At 33.5% G+C, this 13,917-nt stretch overlaps 1 protein-coding gene across 1 annotated transcript in view; it reads right to left on the bottom strand.

The window, feature by feature from the left end:
* Positions 1 to 10,931, bottom strand: part of LOC142333713 (SH3 domain-binding protein 5 homolog) — a 43,399-nt gene extending 32,468 nt beyond the window's left edge. Inside the window, exons 1-2 of the mRNA XM_075381155.1 lie at positions 10,417 to 10,931; positions 1,716 to 1,956 (exon numbers count right to left, since the gene is read on the bottom strand). Coding sequence (XP_075237270.1) covers positions 1,716 to 1,956; positions 10,417 to 10,485 — 310 coding nt within the window. The 5' untranslated portion in view covers positions 10,486 to 10,931. The remainder of the gene's footprint in view (positions 1 to 1,715; positions 1,957 to 10,416) is intronic.
* Between the last annotated feature and the right edge of the window lie 2,986 nt (positions 10,932 to 13,917).

The raw sequence follows: 13,917 nt of genomic DNA, 5'->3' as shown, positions 1-13,917 counted from the left end.
GTCATTTGACAGTTAGAGCTAGTAGATGTGCAAAAAGTGTTGAAATTCTTATACTCAGACATAAGGTATTATACTGTGAAGATGAGTGAACTTTCCGCAAAACTGCGCTACATTTTACAATTTTATTTCGATAGACACAAATGCTATACAGGCCAGTAATGAAATTTCAGCTGATTATAGGCAAGATACATTATCAAAAGCAACAGCCAAAGGATGGTTCAGTTGCTTTTGTTCTGGAACATTTGATATCCAATATGATTCTTGCAGTGGGTGACCAATCACAGAAAAGGTGAATGATATTCGGGCAAAAGTCAAGGACTGCATGAAGCAGTAATGACATCACCAATGACCTGAACATCAATCACCATACAGTGTTAAACCATTTTGAGAAAGCTGCAAAAAGAATTTGGAGTAGCTACAAAAAGAAGCTTGATGTTTGGGTGCCACATGATCTGACTCGGAGAAATTTACTCAATCGAATTTCTATCGGTGAATCTCTACTAAAACGTAATGAAAGCAAACCATTTCTTTAGCGGTTGATCATGAGCGATGATAAGTGAATAACCTATCTAATAATGTGCTAAAATGATTGTGGCTGAAGCAGGGAAAAGCTCCACAGTCTGTGGCAAAACCACACTGATGGCCAGCAAGGTTATGTTGTGTGTTTGGTGGGATTGGAAGGGACATCATGTATCACGAGCTGCTGCTGCCAGATAGAAGGAAAAACTCAGACCTGTACTGTCAACAATTAGCACTACTGCACCTAGTAATTCAATAGAAACAGCCTTAACTAGTCTACAGAAAGGGTGTCATCCATCACACTGACAATGTCAGACCACATACATCTTTAACGATCAGTCAGAAATTGAGAGAACTTGACTGGGAAGTTTTAAAGCATTTACTGTATAGCCTGGACCTGGTACCGTCTGAGTATCATTTCTTTCGATCTATGCACACTTCCCTGAATGGTGTTAAGTTAGTTTCAAAAGAAACCACATGTCACAATTTTTTGAGGAGAAACCACAGAAATTCTATAGCAACGGAATTATGGTGTTGCCAGAAAAATGGCGCATATATGGTCTAATAAGTTTATTTTCCAGTAACAATAAATGTATTCTCAATTTTGGCCTCCAAAAACTCAATACATTTTAGACAAGCTGATGTAAAACTTGTCCCTATATCCACTAAACAATAAAAAAAGCCCTAACATATTATTCATTCTGCAAGAATGAAGCTTTTCAATTTAGCCAGTTTTTCACAATAATTATAAACAACATTTAACTATTCTTTTTCCATTTTTATCATTAATTTCCTGAACAAATCTGCTTCACCGGCAGGAAAGGACAACGAATATTTAAAGAGAAAAACTGATAGGTTGAATTCTTACAGTGGAAAAGAAAACAATATAAAATTATTATGTAAATCCTTTTAAGCAAAAAATCATATCAGAGTAAAAAACATAAGCTGAGCTCGTATTGCTTTTTAGTTAAAAGTGGTTAATGGTCTTCAGTAGGTTGAAGGTTTAGATTGGGGACCTGGATATATTTCCGACTCAAATTATTCTTGAAAAACTAAAAGAAAAGAGTAATATAGAGAAAAAAACACTTAATAGTAAATTTCTTTATAATTAACATATAAATTAAAATAGTCTACTATTAGAATGCAAATTGATAAACTATTTATTAACATAAAATAATTTAAATATTGTAACTTACCATTAGCACGCTGGAATTTTGAAGCAGCAACTTGGCATTCTTGGTGAGCACGTCTTGATATATCTAATGCTTCATAATAAGATCTAGCTCTATCAATACTGCTACCAATTTTTCTGGCACACTGTTTCAATCTTCTTGTAGAATCATTCATCAAAATTCTAAACGTTGTATTTGCTTCATCAAGTTGCATTTCTAATTTATTAATATCATCAGTAGCATTATTCAACTGTTCAAGTTCAATCTACAAATAAAAAAAAAAACAGAATTTAAAAAAAAAAGTTATATAAATTTTTCAAGTGTGATATTCTTTTTGCTGATAAGAATTGCAGAGATGGCTTTGCTTAGGTACTGATTGTCAAAGAATTTATCGTGATGTATTCACAGAGATTGTAAAACAAAATAACAATAATACAGAATGTTTCAGTGAATTGAGAAATTTCATTGATAGCTGTGGGCAAATGTCTACACTGAAGTGTAGACTAGTTAACTTTCATAACTTATAGAAGTCAGCTAATGTCATCTTACCATTTAGTCATCATGATTATTTTGAGTGGTGTGTAATGTGCTTTTGCCATCACAGCTTTTTATAAAAATAATGACAGTGTGAAGGCTGCACGTAGAGAATTTTTCCCCCCACTTTAATTTATGATGCCACAATCGTGCACAGTCAGCATACGCAATTAACACATGGATACATAATTTTAAGCAAACAGGTTCAGCAATAAAAAGAAACATCCAGCCAGTGTGCACATCAAATCCATCAAGACGTATCCCAGATAATATGGAGATTGTTTAAACTGCTGTCATAAGAAGCCCACTCTGTTCAATTCATCATCATGCAGCGTCTTTACAATCACATAGTTTAAGTCTTTGAAGAATACTGTTACATGAATTACTTCACAATCTATACACGTTGCAGATTATCCAGGAACTCATCACATAATGCATAATCAATTCTTTTAACAAATGGTTGTTAAAGTAAACAAGGACAATGAATTTGTTAAGGAACTGTGGATGTCAGACAAAGTCTGTTTCCACCTTAAAGGAATTGTCAATAAAACAAATTTTCGTTTTTGCGCACAAGAGAATCCTACACAGCTACACCAGCTGTACTGAATTGCTGTCATTGTATAGTATAATATGCCCTTATTTTTTTGAAAACAAGGATAACCTCAAGGCAACGGTAAAATTACCTTGCTAAAAAACTTTGCTACAAAAAACTACAGACATTTCTACAAATTATTGACAATGCTTGGTTTCAAGATGGATCAACATCACACACAGCATGAATATCGATGCTTGCAGTACATTATTCATATGACATCCATATAATTTCAAGAAATGGTGACATTTCATGGGGACCTAATTTGTGACTGCGTGATTTCTTCTTGTGGGGGTTACCTTAAAAACAAAATGTACAGTAGTTGAACTGCTATGACAAAAGAACTAAAAGCTAATTTCCGAACAGCAATTGCTGAAATTCCTTTTGAAATGTTGCGTCAAAACATGAATTTTCACTAAGAGACTGTAGGAATATATCTACACAGAGACAGAGCTCAACTGCAAGATGTGATTTTCAAAAAAATAATGTTTTTTTTCAATTTAAACGTTATAAATACATTTATTTTATACAACTTTTTTATAAGAATATTTCATTTTTAAAATTTCCCATTTCCTTAATCATCCTGCATTAGTAAACATAAATAAAATTAAATAGTATTAATTAATAATAAATAACAATTAACATACTTCTTTTATCATTTATTTTTAAATTGGAATCAATCTGATCTAAGAAATTACTTCTTTCCTACAGAATTTTAATGTTTTAAAAACTACCAGTATTTATTAATCATAGATTTGTCCTATCAACCTTGATAACATTGTTCCTAATGTAATATTTCTTGATAAAACTATTTTGTTTATAAACCATTTAAAAGATCCTACACTAATATAATTAAAATAGAATTAAAAAACTATCTTCTAAAAAAAAATATATATATACATATACTACTACTACAAGTAGTATTTTTTTTAGACAATCAAACAAATTTTTTTGAAAAACTATATTTTCTGAATTTTCATTAATGTTTATATATATACAAATCATTTTCATTAACGCCACTCAAACTTCATTAACTAGATTTTCTATTCTGATCATAATAATAAAACCTTAAAGAAAATCAGACTTTATTATTATAATCAAAGGAAATTAAGTCAAACAAAGGAAATCCAGACAAGTAAAGACAATAGAAATACTCTGCAATAAAACACTTGAAAACATGAAACCACAGGAAACATACAAATACCTTAGTTTTGAACAAAATACAAAAACATCAGAGAATGACTTAAAAAGATAAATAAATATAGGCTAACAGATATACTCAAATCAAAACTTAATGCCCAAAATATAATCAAGGCATAAAAAAATATGCTGTCCCAGTTCTAACATACTTCTTTGGCATAATTAAATGATTAAACACAAACCTAGAAGATCTAAACCGGCTCAGCAGAACTAAATTAACAGACAATCATAAATTACATCCAAATTCATGCACTGAAAGAATTATAATTAGCCAGAAAGGAGGAAGAAAACTTGCAGATCTAAAAATATTATACAACAAGCAAATAGAAAATCTAAGACCTTACTTCAAGAACAAAAACACATCACTCCACAAAGTAGAGAAAAATATACAGCACTCAATGTACAACAAGAGAACACTCATACAACTACAGTACAATATAAGAAGTATGGATAGGGAAAAACTCCATATTAATCACTACAACATAACACAAGACCCAAACATAAACCAAACTTTATCATATAAATGGCTTGCAGTAGGACAACTACTCCCAGAAACCAAAGGATCTGCACTAGCCATACTGGATAGAGTAATAGCCATGAAAAACTACAGAAAATACATCATGAAAGAGAACATAAAAAACAGACAAGCAGAGAATGCCTACAATTCAAATAAACTACTTAACACATAAAACAGGAGGAGGTTGCAAAATACTCACTGGAACAAAATACACTGAAAGACACAACACAGTAGCGAAAATAATTCACCAAAAACTCACAGTTAAACATGGACTTACCACAACACACAAACCACACTAACAAGTACACACCTTAAAGCAAACTACAAACTATACTGGAAGAGATCAATACTTACAGACAAAACAATCAATGTAATAGACCAGACATCACCTTAATCAAAAAGTGAGAAGAATGAAATTGTATAATAAATATAGCTATACCGAATGACAATGATTTAATATTGAAAGAAAAAGAGAATATTAAAAAAATATACTCTTGTTGTAATAAAACTGAAAGAAATTTACAAAGAGAACTTAATAACAATATTACTGATCATAATATCGGTCACAGACATAACAGCAAAAACAATGACATGATACCAGAAGAAATTAAATCTCCAAATACATATTCACAACATGCAGAAAGCCGTAATTCTGAAAACTGCAACAGTCAGGAAATTCCTACTATTCAAGAATATGTGACTTTGTACAACCTGTCACATGATCTGAATAACTGTTACAGTGCACCATATTTATAATAATAATAATAATAATATTATTAAAAATCATACCCAAAAATAGCTTTGTTATCTCAAATATAAAAAAGAGGAGTCCAGCATATATCTGGCCTGATCAAGGGACATTGTAGTAAACCACAGCATCGTAAAATTTACCATTAATTATAAAATAAAAAACCAGATGTAATTAGCTTATATTAATTATTTGACACATGAAATTAATGTTTATTAATATTGTATGGTTTTACAAGTACACAAAAGTATCCACAATCAGACAGAAATGTCCAAATTGACAACCATGACAACCACTGAGTCCAGAGCACTTGGAGTCACTTGATGTAGAGCCCCCAGATCACCATCGATCGCTGAAAGTGGGCACTCCATAATAATATATTCTATTGTCTGCTCCTCCGCTCCACAGTCACCAGATGGGCAGAAACCCCACCTTTTCAAGGTGTAACTACACCTTGAAAATACCCGTCATAATGCGGTTCAGCCTCGAATAGGTTTAGCGCAGTAGTTGGAATCCCTCAACCATCTTTGTTGGATCTTGAATCAGGTAAGCATTGTTGGGTGTACGTTCATTCCAGTCTTGTCGCCATTTGGAGACCACATCAGCAGAATTGATACTTTCTAGATCAGCCCAGGGCGGTTTGCATGACCTCAGCCAAGTTCTTGATAGATCTTGTAGGGCATTGTACAAGGGAGAGTTCTTATGAAAAGTGATCCTATTGAGCAAGTCTACCTTAGTTGCTTTCATCCTCAGATCTTGGAGAGCAATATTAGCCAGGACAGGCAATCACTGAATGGGAGTAGATCTAACAGTATCAGTGATAATACTCACGCCTTCATTTAGTTGCACATCAATCTTTGTTGTGTGGACGCCATTTTCCCACATAAGGGTGCAATATTCACCACCCGAATACACAAGAGCGAGTGCAGCAGAGCGTAGAGTACTGGCGTCCACACCCTAACTGCTTTCAGTAATCTTGCGAAGTAGATTCATTCTTGAACCAAGTTTCTTAGCTAATCTGATGTACTGTTGTTTCAATGTCAAGGACCGATCCAGATTGATTCCCAGATATATTTTGGGTTGTAATTATGGGACACTTAGATTCTGTCGAAAGTCACATGTAGCTTCCTTAGTGTTTCTTTATTATTTAGATGGAAAGCAGTAACCTCAATCTTATTTGGGCTAGGCTGAAGTCTCCATTTATGGAAGTAATCACTCAATTTTGTCAGATCACCTTTCAGTATACTCCCACAGTGCATAAAATCCTTACTCTGGAAGACCAATGCTAGATTGTCCGCATACTGGATTTTCATGGAATCTGTGTCTGGCATGTCATGGATATACAGGCTAAAAAGAATGAGGGTCAGAATTGATCCCTGAAGTAGGCCATTATTCAGAGTCTTCGATCTATTACTGAAGTAGGCCATTATTCAGAGTCTTCGATCTACTAGCCGGTCCATTCACAGACAGAATGCCTGATCCTGATAAAACTGCAGCCGATTCAATACCTCGCTGATATTCAGCCTCAACTAAAGTTGTCAATGTTAAGACCTGGTTGCAGCAGCTCTGATGCTTCCTAAAGTCACCCCGTTCGGTGGGAATGATTTGATCAATGGCTTCTTGAATGCGATTTGGAATAAGCCTTTCTAGTAGCTTATAGCAACTAGAAAGGCTGAGTAGTGCTACTGGTTGGTAGTGACAAGCATCAGTTCTTTCTTTGGCTGGTTTGAGGATGGCAATTACCTTAGGTCTATTTGAAAAGCTTCGGAAATTTTTCATTTCTCAGAATCTCATTAAAAATTCAATGTGCCACAATCTAGTTTTAGATTTGACGGCCTTAAGAAACTTCGGATATATGCTATCGAAACCAACATCTTTATTTACCTTCAGCATATTCAAGGCTATATCAAGCTCCTCAATGCAGAATCATGCAAGTAGTCTGGATGCAGTTTCAGATGGGACCTCTTTATGTACAATTCATTTTTTATGGTTTGTGTGTGGGCCTTGTCTATTTTGGTTTTTGATATCTTCGTTAGTCTGGATGCAACATCACTGGTATTCACACGAGTGACTTTAGTTGAGAAGCTTGGATACCAAGCTTCTTTATAAGGTTCCAGGCCTTCCAACTAGAATATGTAAAGTTGAGTCCTGCCGTTGTTTTATGCCATTGAGAGCTCTCAAGAGGTCATCAACTGTTGTGTCATTATGAGATTCCTGATATTCAGTATGTAACTCATCACACTCTTGAGACCATCTGGAGATGTACTCCTTCCAAAACCCACATGGAATACATCTCCTGACATTACCTTCAATCGCACCCACAAATCGCTCATAATTGGATGGAATTGGGAGAATCCACTGAACGGTATTATCAAGACCCCTCTGAAATAGTTCCCAATTCACAAGCTGAAAATCCCATCGAAGTTGAGGGATGGAGGTGACTAATGGAATTTCAGTACCATAATGAATTATGACTGGCCTATGCTAGCTGCATGGAAAAGACACGATGGCTTTTCATTGTCTCATGTTGTTATGTCTAGATTTAGATATTGGGAGATAAAAATGTTTTCTGTGAAGGCTGAGGCAGGATAAGGCTATTCCTTATCTTAATTATTTCATTACACTGCTTTCCTTTATTGTGCAAAGTCTTTTAGCCCATACTACCAAGTCAAAAATGTTTTTTACACACATCTCTACCTCTTCTCAACCGACAGATTTCTGGATGTAAGTTTATATCTAATCAATGGACATTAAATAGAGTCTTTTTAGATGCCATTTAAAAATAATTAAATAACTAAAATACAAAAATTTAAATTTGAAATATTCTTCCTTTAATAAAAAAAGAATAATTGGGGAATGCAAGTAAGAACAGGGCATGTTAATGGCTGATTGAAGTACGCAGTTGCAATGTGCTGGCCAATAGCGTTGCTAATTCCCAATGCTGGGTAGATATATTAAATATATTTTGGCATTACTTAAAAAATACTTTATTAATAACTAATACAATCTTAATTCAGTAACAAAACTGTAATTATCTGAAAATTTTTCCTGACTTTTTCTTTTTTTTCTAAAAATTCCTGAATTTCCTGCCTGTAGGAACCATGTAATTGCAATCATAATGATTTTTTCGTTCTAAAAAAAAAATCATTTATGTAAAAGTTTAACGTACGCTAAATGCATGTTATGTGCAGACAGTGTTCATCCTAATTACTCAATGGGCAAACTAAGTAAAACCTGTATGTGGTTTTTATCAGTTTTGAAATTAGATAGAATTTTTATTAATATATTTTGGCACTACAGTCCTTAAAGAGTTCTGGCCTTCCAATATTCTACATTAACAACAACATACTAGTTTGCATCTCCATAATGTAAAAATAAACTTAAAATTACTTGAGATTTACATAATCATTCATTAAGTAAGAACTGTTTGGTAAAATCCATAAACAAAAAATAATATATTGAAATACACAGTTGCTAATACTTAATAGCACATGTTCAACAACCAACAATTTTTATTATATTAAAGAACAATATTAATTCAAACTAACTTTAACTTTTCATATAAATCATCTGACACGATAACGGTTAAGACATTAACAAATCCAGTACTATTGTATTTTTTAATAACTTAATTTCAGCTGTACAAAATACAAGACAATCTGTAATACAATATAAAAAAAAAATAATCTACAATGTGTATAACAACATCCAAACATTGTGACTAAAGCAGCACAAAAATAGAAATTACAAATTATATCACATTAGTGAAATAAAATGCAATACAACAGTTATTAACACCATTAAAATAACCAATTTGATGATTAAAAAAAACAACAAATAAATAACTTTACATTCAAAAATAAGTAATAAACTAAGCCCAAAAAATTGTATTCTTATGGATAGAATCCTCTTATTTCTTATATCACATTGGGAAAATCTTTTAGGCGATACAAATATTACCACAAAATAACATACTAAATGAAACAAGTTGATTATATCTCCTATTGAACCGAGGCAGTATCACAAAGGCAATGGATTGTAAGCCATAACACCTCATACTGCTCAGCCTCATGAAAATTAAATTATCTGGTTTCAGAAATATGACAAACACATGCATATCACATAAAACTCACGTTATAAAATACTTAGAATACAAAAATGTATATGTCGACATACTTAGAACACTAAGAGTACAAAAATGTATATATATATCAACATACACACTCCTATACAAGATAAATAAAAACAAAAAATAATCAAAAAAGATAACTTGTTTATAGAAAAGACTGGAAAAATAGCTCATAAATTAAAAATATATAGACACAAATGCAGTTTAAACAACAAAAACAAACCACACATAGAATACACAATGTTCAGGTAATAAACAAATTCCACAGAATTCTAGAGTAAAATAAATGGATGTACAAAAAATTAGAAAAACAAAATAAAAAATGAATAAGTCATTTCACAAATAACAAAAATCATTTATAAATTTACACCATTCATTTATTTATAATCACCAAACAGCAACAGATTACAGTTATATTTTAAAAATCTTGTACATGAACAAGAACCCCACAACGATAACAAGCAAAAGTCAATAATTGAAATCTAATTCAATTTTCAACTTTATCCTAAATATGATTTTTCATGATTAAAATTAAACAACCATCTGCAACTGATAATGACTGCAAAAGCAATTGATATTGTAATATTTAAATATAGTAAATGTGTTTTGTTATTAAAAATTAATGGTTGACTATCAGGTGGTAATAAAACTGCAAATTCGTACCATAGTATTCCTGGAACATTAAATATTATTACATCCTCTAATATTATATTAGAGGACATATGCAACCATAACAGAAATAATTTTTTTAAATGTATAAATAGTTTTAACACTTCTAATTTTTAAAATAACAGAAAAAGTAAACAACAAACATTTATTTATTTAGAACACACGGTAAGGTTTATATCAAAACAATTAACCTTTCTTAATAAAATTATAACCTACAAATCAATAAAGGTTATTTGCGTAAGCAAGAGAAATTAATAAATTTTTCATTTAAATTAAGTACCAACATGTTATAAAAAATATCAAACCAATAGAAAGGTAAATTTTAAATACACTTACACGAATTCTAGGATCCAAATCGGTTTCATCGTCGGCATTATCTTCAGTTTCTTTAAGCGAATCCATCATAACAATAACTTAAATCACGACTTGATATTAAATAATCTTATTCAAAGCATGAAGCATAACTCAAATGGATAATAGCATCGCTGCATTAGCAAAGATAGTAACAAACAGCAGCACACAACAGACTTGCTTTATTAGAAGACTCTTGACCTTTCGGCGTTGAACAAATAAATCGTATTACTATTTAAATCAGTAACCACATCTCAACACATATTTCTATTAAGAGATTCGGTACAAAAGTAAAACTGATATTTCAGATCATATGTTTATTACAAGCAAGAAAATAAACAATTTAAAATTTCCTTGAAAGCGATAATTTTAAACATAATACATATAGAGGTTATGTACTAATATAATTCAGAATATTCAATAATACATTGTGGTAATTACAATGAATAAATATTATTTCAATGCAGTTTTAATTAAATTTATTTTTCAAATATTACTTCTCTATAAACACATCAGAGAGTTAAAAATTAAAATTATACAATGACAGTCTACATAATGCGCACAAATACTACGCGGATGAATAATTTACATATATACACTTATACTCAATTAAGAATCGTTCACACGAATTACTTCGATAAATTGTTCGTTTTAAAATTTTTCTTCAGTTAGTAGGTCAACATGTTTCGAAATGTCTTAACTTAAGAAAATAGAACATATTAAGCATTATGAGACAAATAAATATTTCGCTCATCTAATATTAGTCACAATACAACGTCAATGTAGTGTTAGACAAGTAGTTAGGGGATACGTGATCAGTTTTTTAAGCATGTTAGATGTATACATTAACTAATGAATGTCCCATTACCAATTTAAATGTACTCAATGACTAAAATAGTAATTTATTTAAGAAAATGTTTAACTAAGATCAGTTCATAATATTATTAGTAAACAATAATATATCTCATTCAACAATATAATGTACTATACTTAATATTATATTTTACCTAAATATTATAACGGAAATGACATCTACGCAACCGTTGCTAAGAATATAGACACACGAGTAGCTGAAATGACACAAGAGTCATCTTCAGTATTATCACATCATTATCTTCGAGATAACGCTAGTGTTGTGGGTGCTAAGGTGTTAAGGTGCTAAGTTGCATACTAAGGCAAACGTGTTGGCCGTAATAATCGTGGTTGGACATGACAGACCATCATGTAAGCTACATACTAACACACCCAGTTTAATTACAACAATGTAAAAATAATTCCTTAAAGCAAAAAAACGACTTAAAAACTCTTATGAAAATACCACATAATTAGTATTTATTTGTTCTAAATTAGTCGACTGTAAGTGAAAAAATAATGATGAAAATTGTCACGCAGTAAATACTCACCGATAAACATTATACATAACGAGCAATTCGGTTAAAATGCACCTACGCTGGGCTCAAAAACCCATACAAGCCAAGAAATTGTATTTTTCAGTAAAGGCACCGAAGACCATTCCCATAATACAAAAATCGGCAGGTGGATACCGAAGTATCTTTCTACGACCCTTAGAAGGCATTATTAGCAACTCCCGCAAGTAACAGAGAGAATGCTTTCCACTACCAGTCACTATCTGTAAAAGTGCTTACTAAAGGACATAATCGAAACGCACCTGCAGCAAGTCGAAAAAAACAATACTATGAGGTTAATATCCTTCCTAACCCACCGGGTTGGTCTAGTGGTGAACACGTCTTCCTAATCAACTGATTCGGAAGTCGAGAGTTCCAACGTTCAAGTCCTATTAAAGTCAGATATTTTAACACTGATTTGAATACTAGATCGTGGATACCGGTGTTCTTTGGTGGTTGGGTTTCAATTAACCATACACCTCAGGAATGGTCGAACTGAGACTGTACAAGACTACACTTCATCTGGACTCATTACATATCATCCTCATTCATCCTCTGAAGTATTATCTGAAGGGCAATTACCGAAGGCTAAATAGGAAAAAGAAAGAAAGAATATTCTTCCTAATGAATCGTTCCTCTGTTATAATAGTAAACCACTGAGCTATGATCTTACGAGTTTCCTTTTGTACAGATCGTACATGAGGCATGTCTAACATTTTAAAACATTCAAACTCAAATGATCATAAATGAATTATTTACTTTATGCGTTCATCAAATTAAAATTTTAGTTGAGGTGATACTAAATTTTCTAGATGATTAAAGAATAATCTGGGCGATTCGTAAACGAGAAAACCAAACAGTTGAATGTTTGAATCTAATGTTAGTCATCATCTAGACTTTTAATGAATGTACTGAATTTTAAAGTAATCGCTTAGCAATCGCGCTATGGCAGAGCAGTTGCCACATTTAAAAAATGCCTTGAGGTATGCATTTCTGTTAATTTTCTGAATCTACTGTTTCAATTTATATTCTTAAATCTCGATTACTAATGAATCCCTGACCAAAGCAGAGCATACTAACGTGTACACCACGTAAATTAAAATTATTTAGCATGCTATTTGCCAAGTCATATAATATTCCTTTCTCAATCGAAGACAGCAAAGAGGTGTTACTCAACACAAAACGCCTTCAACATGCCATGGGAGGTCATCGGGCAGGCGTTGAGGGCGAAAGGAGTCTCCGGACAACTTCAAGCGATCATTAGTAACTACTTAAGTGACAGGGAAGTGTGCACGTTCACGGATACTGGCGAACGGGTGTTTCAGATGCGAGCGGGGGTCCCGCAAGGCTCTGTGCTGGGCCCTCTCTTGTGGAACATCACATATGATGGAGTTCTTTGCCAGGCTTATCCGGAGGGGGTTGAAGTCTTCGGATTCGCCGATGACCTGGCCTTACTGATCAAAGGAAGGGATGAGAGGCAGGTGGAGGCCAATGGAAATATTGCCTTGGCAATGGTGCACCATTGGATGGTGACTCATGGTCTGCAAATAGCACCAGAAACGTCGGAGGCGCTGATGCTTGCAGGTCGACGCTAGCTAAGGGAGATGCGCTTCATCATCGATGGTGCAAAGATAAGCCAAGTCTCGAGGGCCAAATACCTCGGGGTCTGGATGGACAAGCGCCGTTCATTCGGACCTCATGTAGAGGAAGCAATAAATAAGGCAGAACAACAGCTGAGGGCTATCTCGAGGCTGATGGCGAACACAGTAGGGCCACGAGAGAAACGTCGACGAGTCATAGCTGCAACCGTGACATCAGTCCTATTGTATGCGGCCCCTGCATGGAAAAGGACAGTCGCGGTTCAGAAGGACAGGAGGAAGCTGGAGGCCACTCATAGGAGGCTGCTTCTGCGGGTGACACGTGCCTACAGGACGGTCTCCTATGACGCGATCTGCGTCATTGCGGGAACGCCGCCAATAGACCTATTCGTTGAGGAACGATCCTTGCGGTTTGAAGGTGTAAAGAAAGAGAATGCAAGGGCGCAGATCATGGCCATCTGGCAGCAACGGTGGGAGACGGT

Source organism: Lycorma delicatula, chromosome 13, assembly GCF_047948215.1.
Source record: "Lycorma delicatula isolate Av1 chromosome 13, ASM4794821v1, whole genome shotgun sequence".
Taxonomy (NCBI): domain Eukaryota; kingdom Metazoa; phylum Arthropoda; class Insecta; order Hemiptera; family Fulgoridae; genus Lycorma; species Lycorma delicatula.
This window is presented reverse-complemented; position numbering and strand designations above follow the sequence as displayed.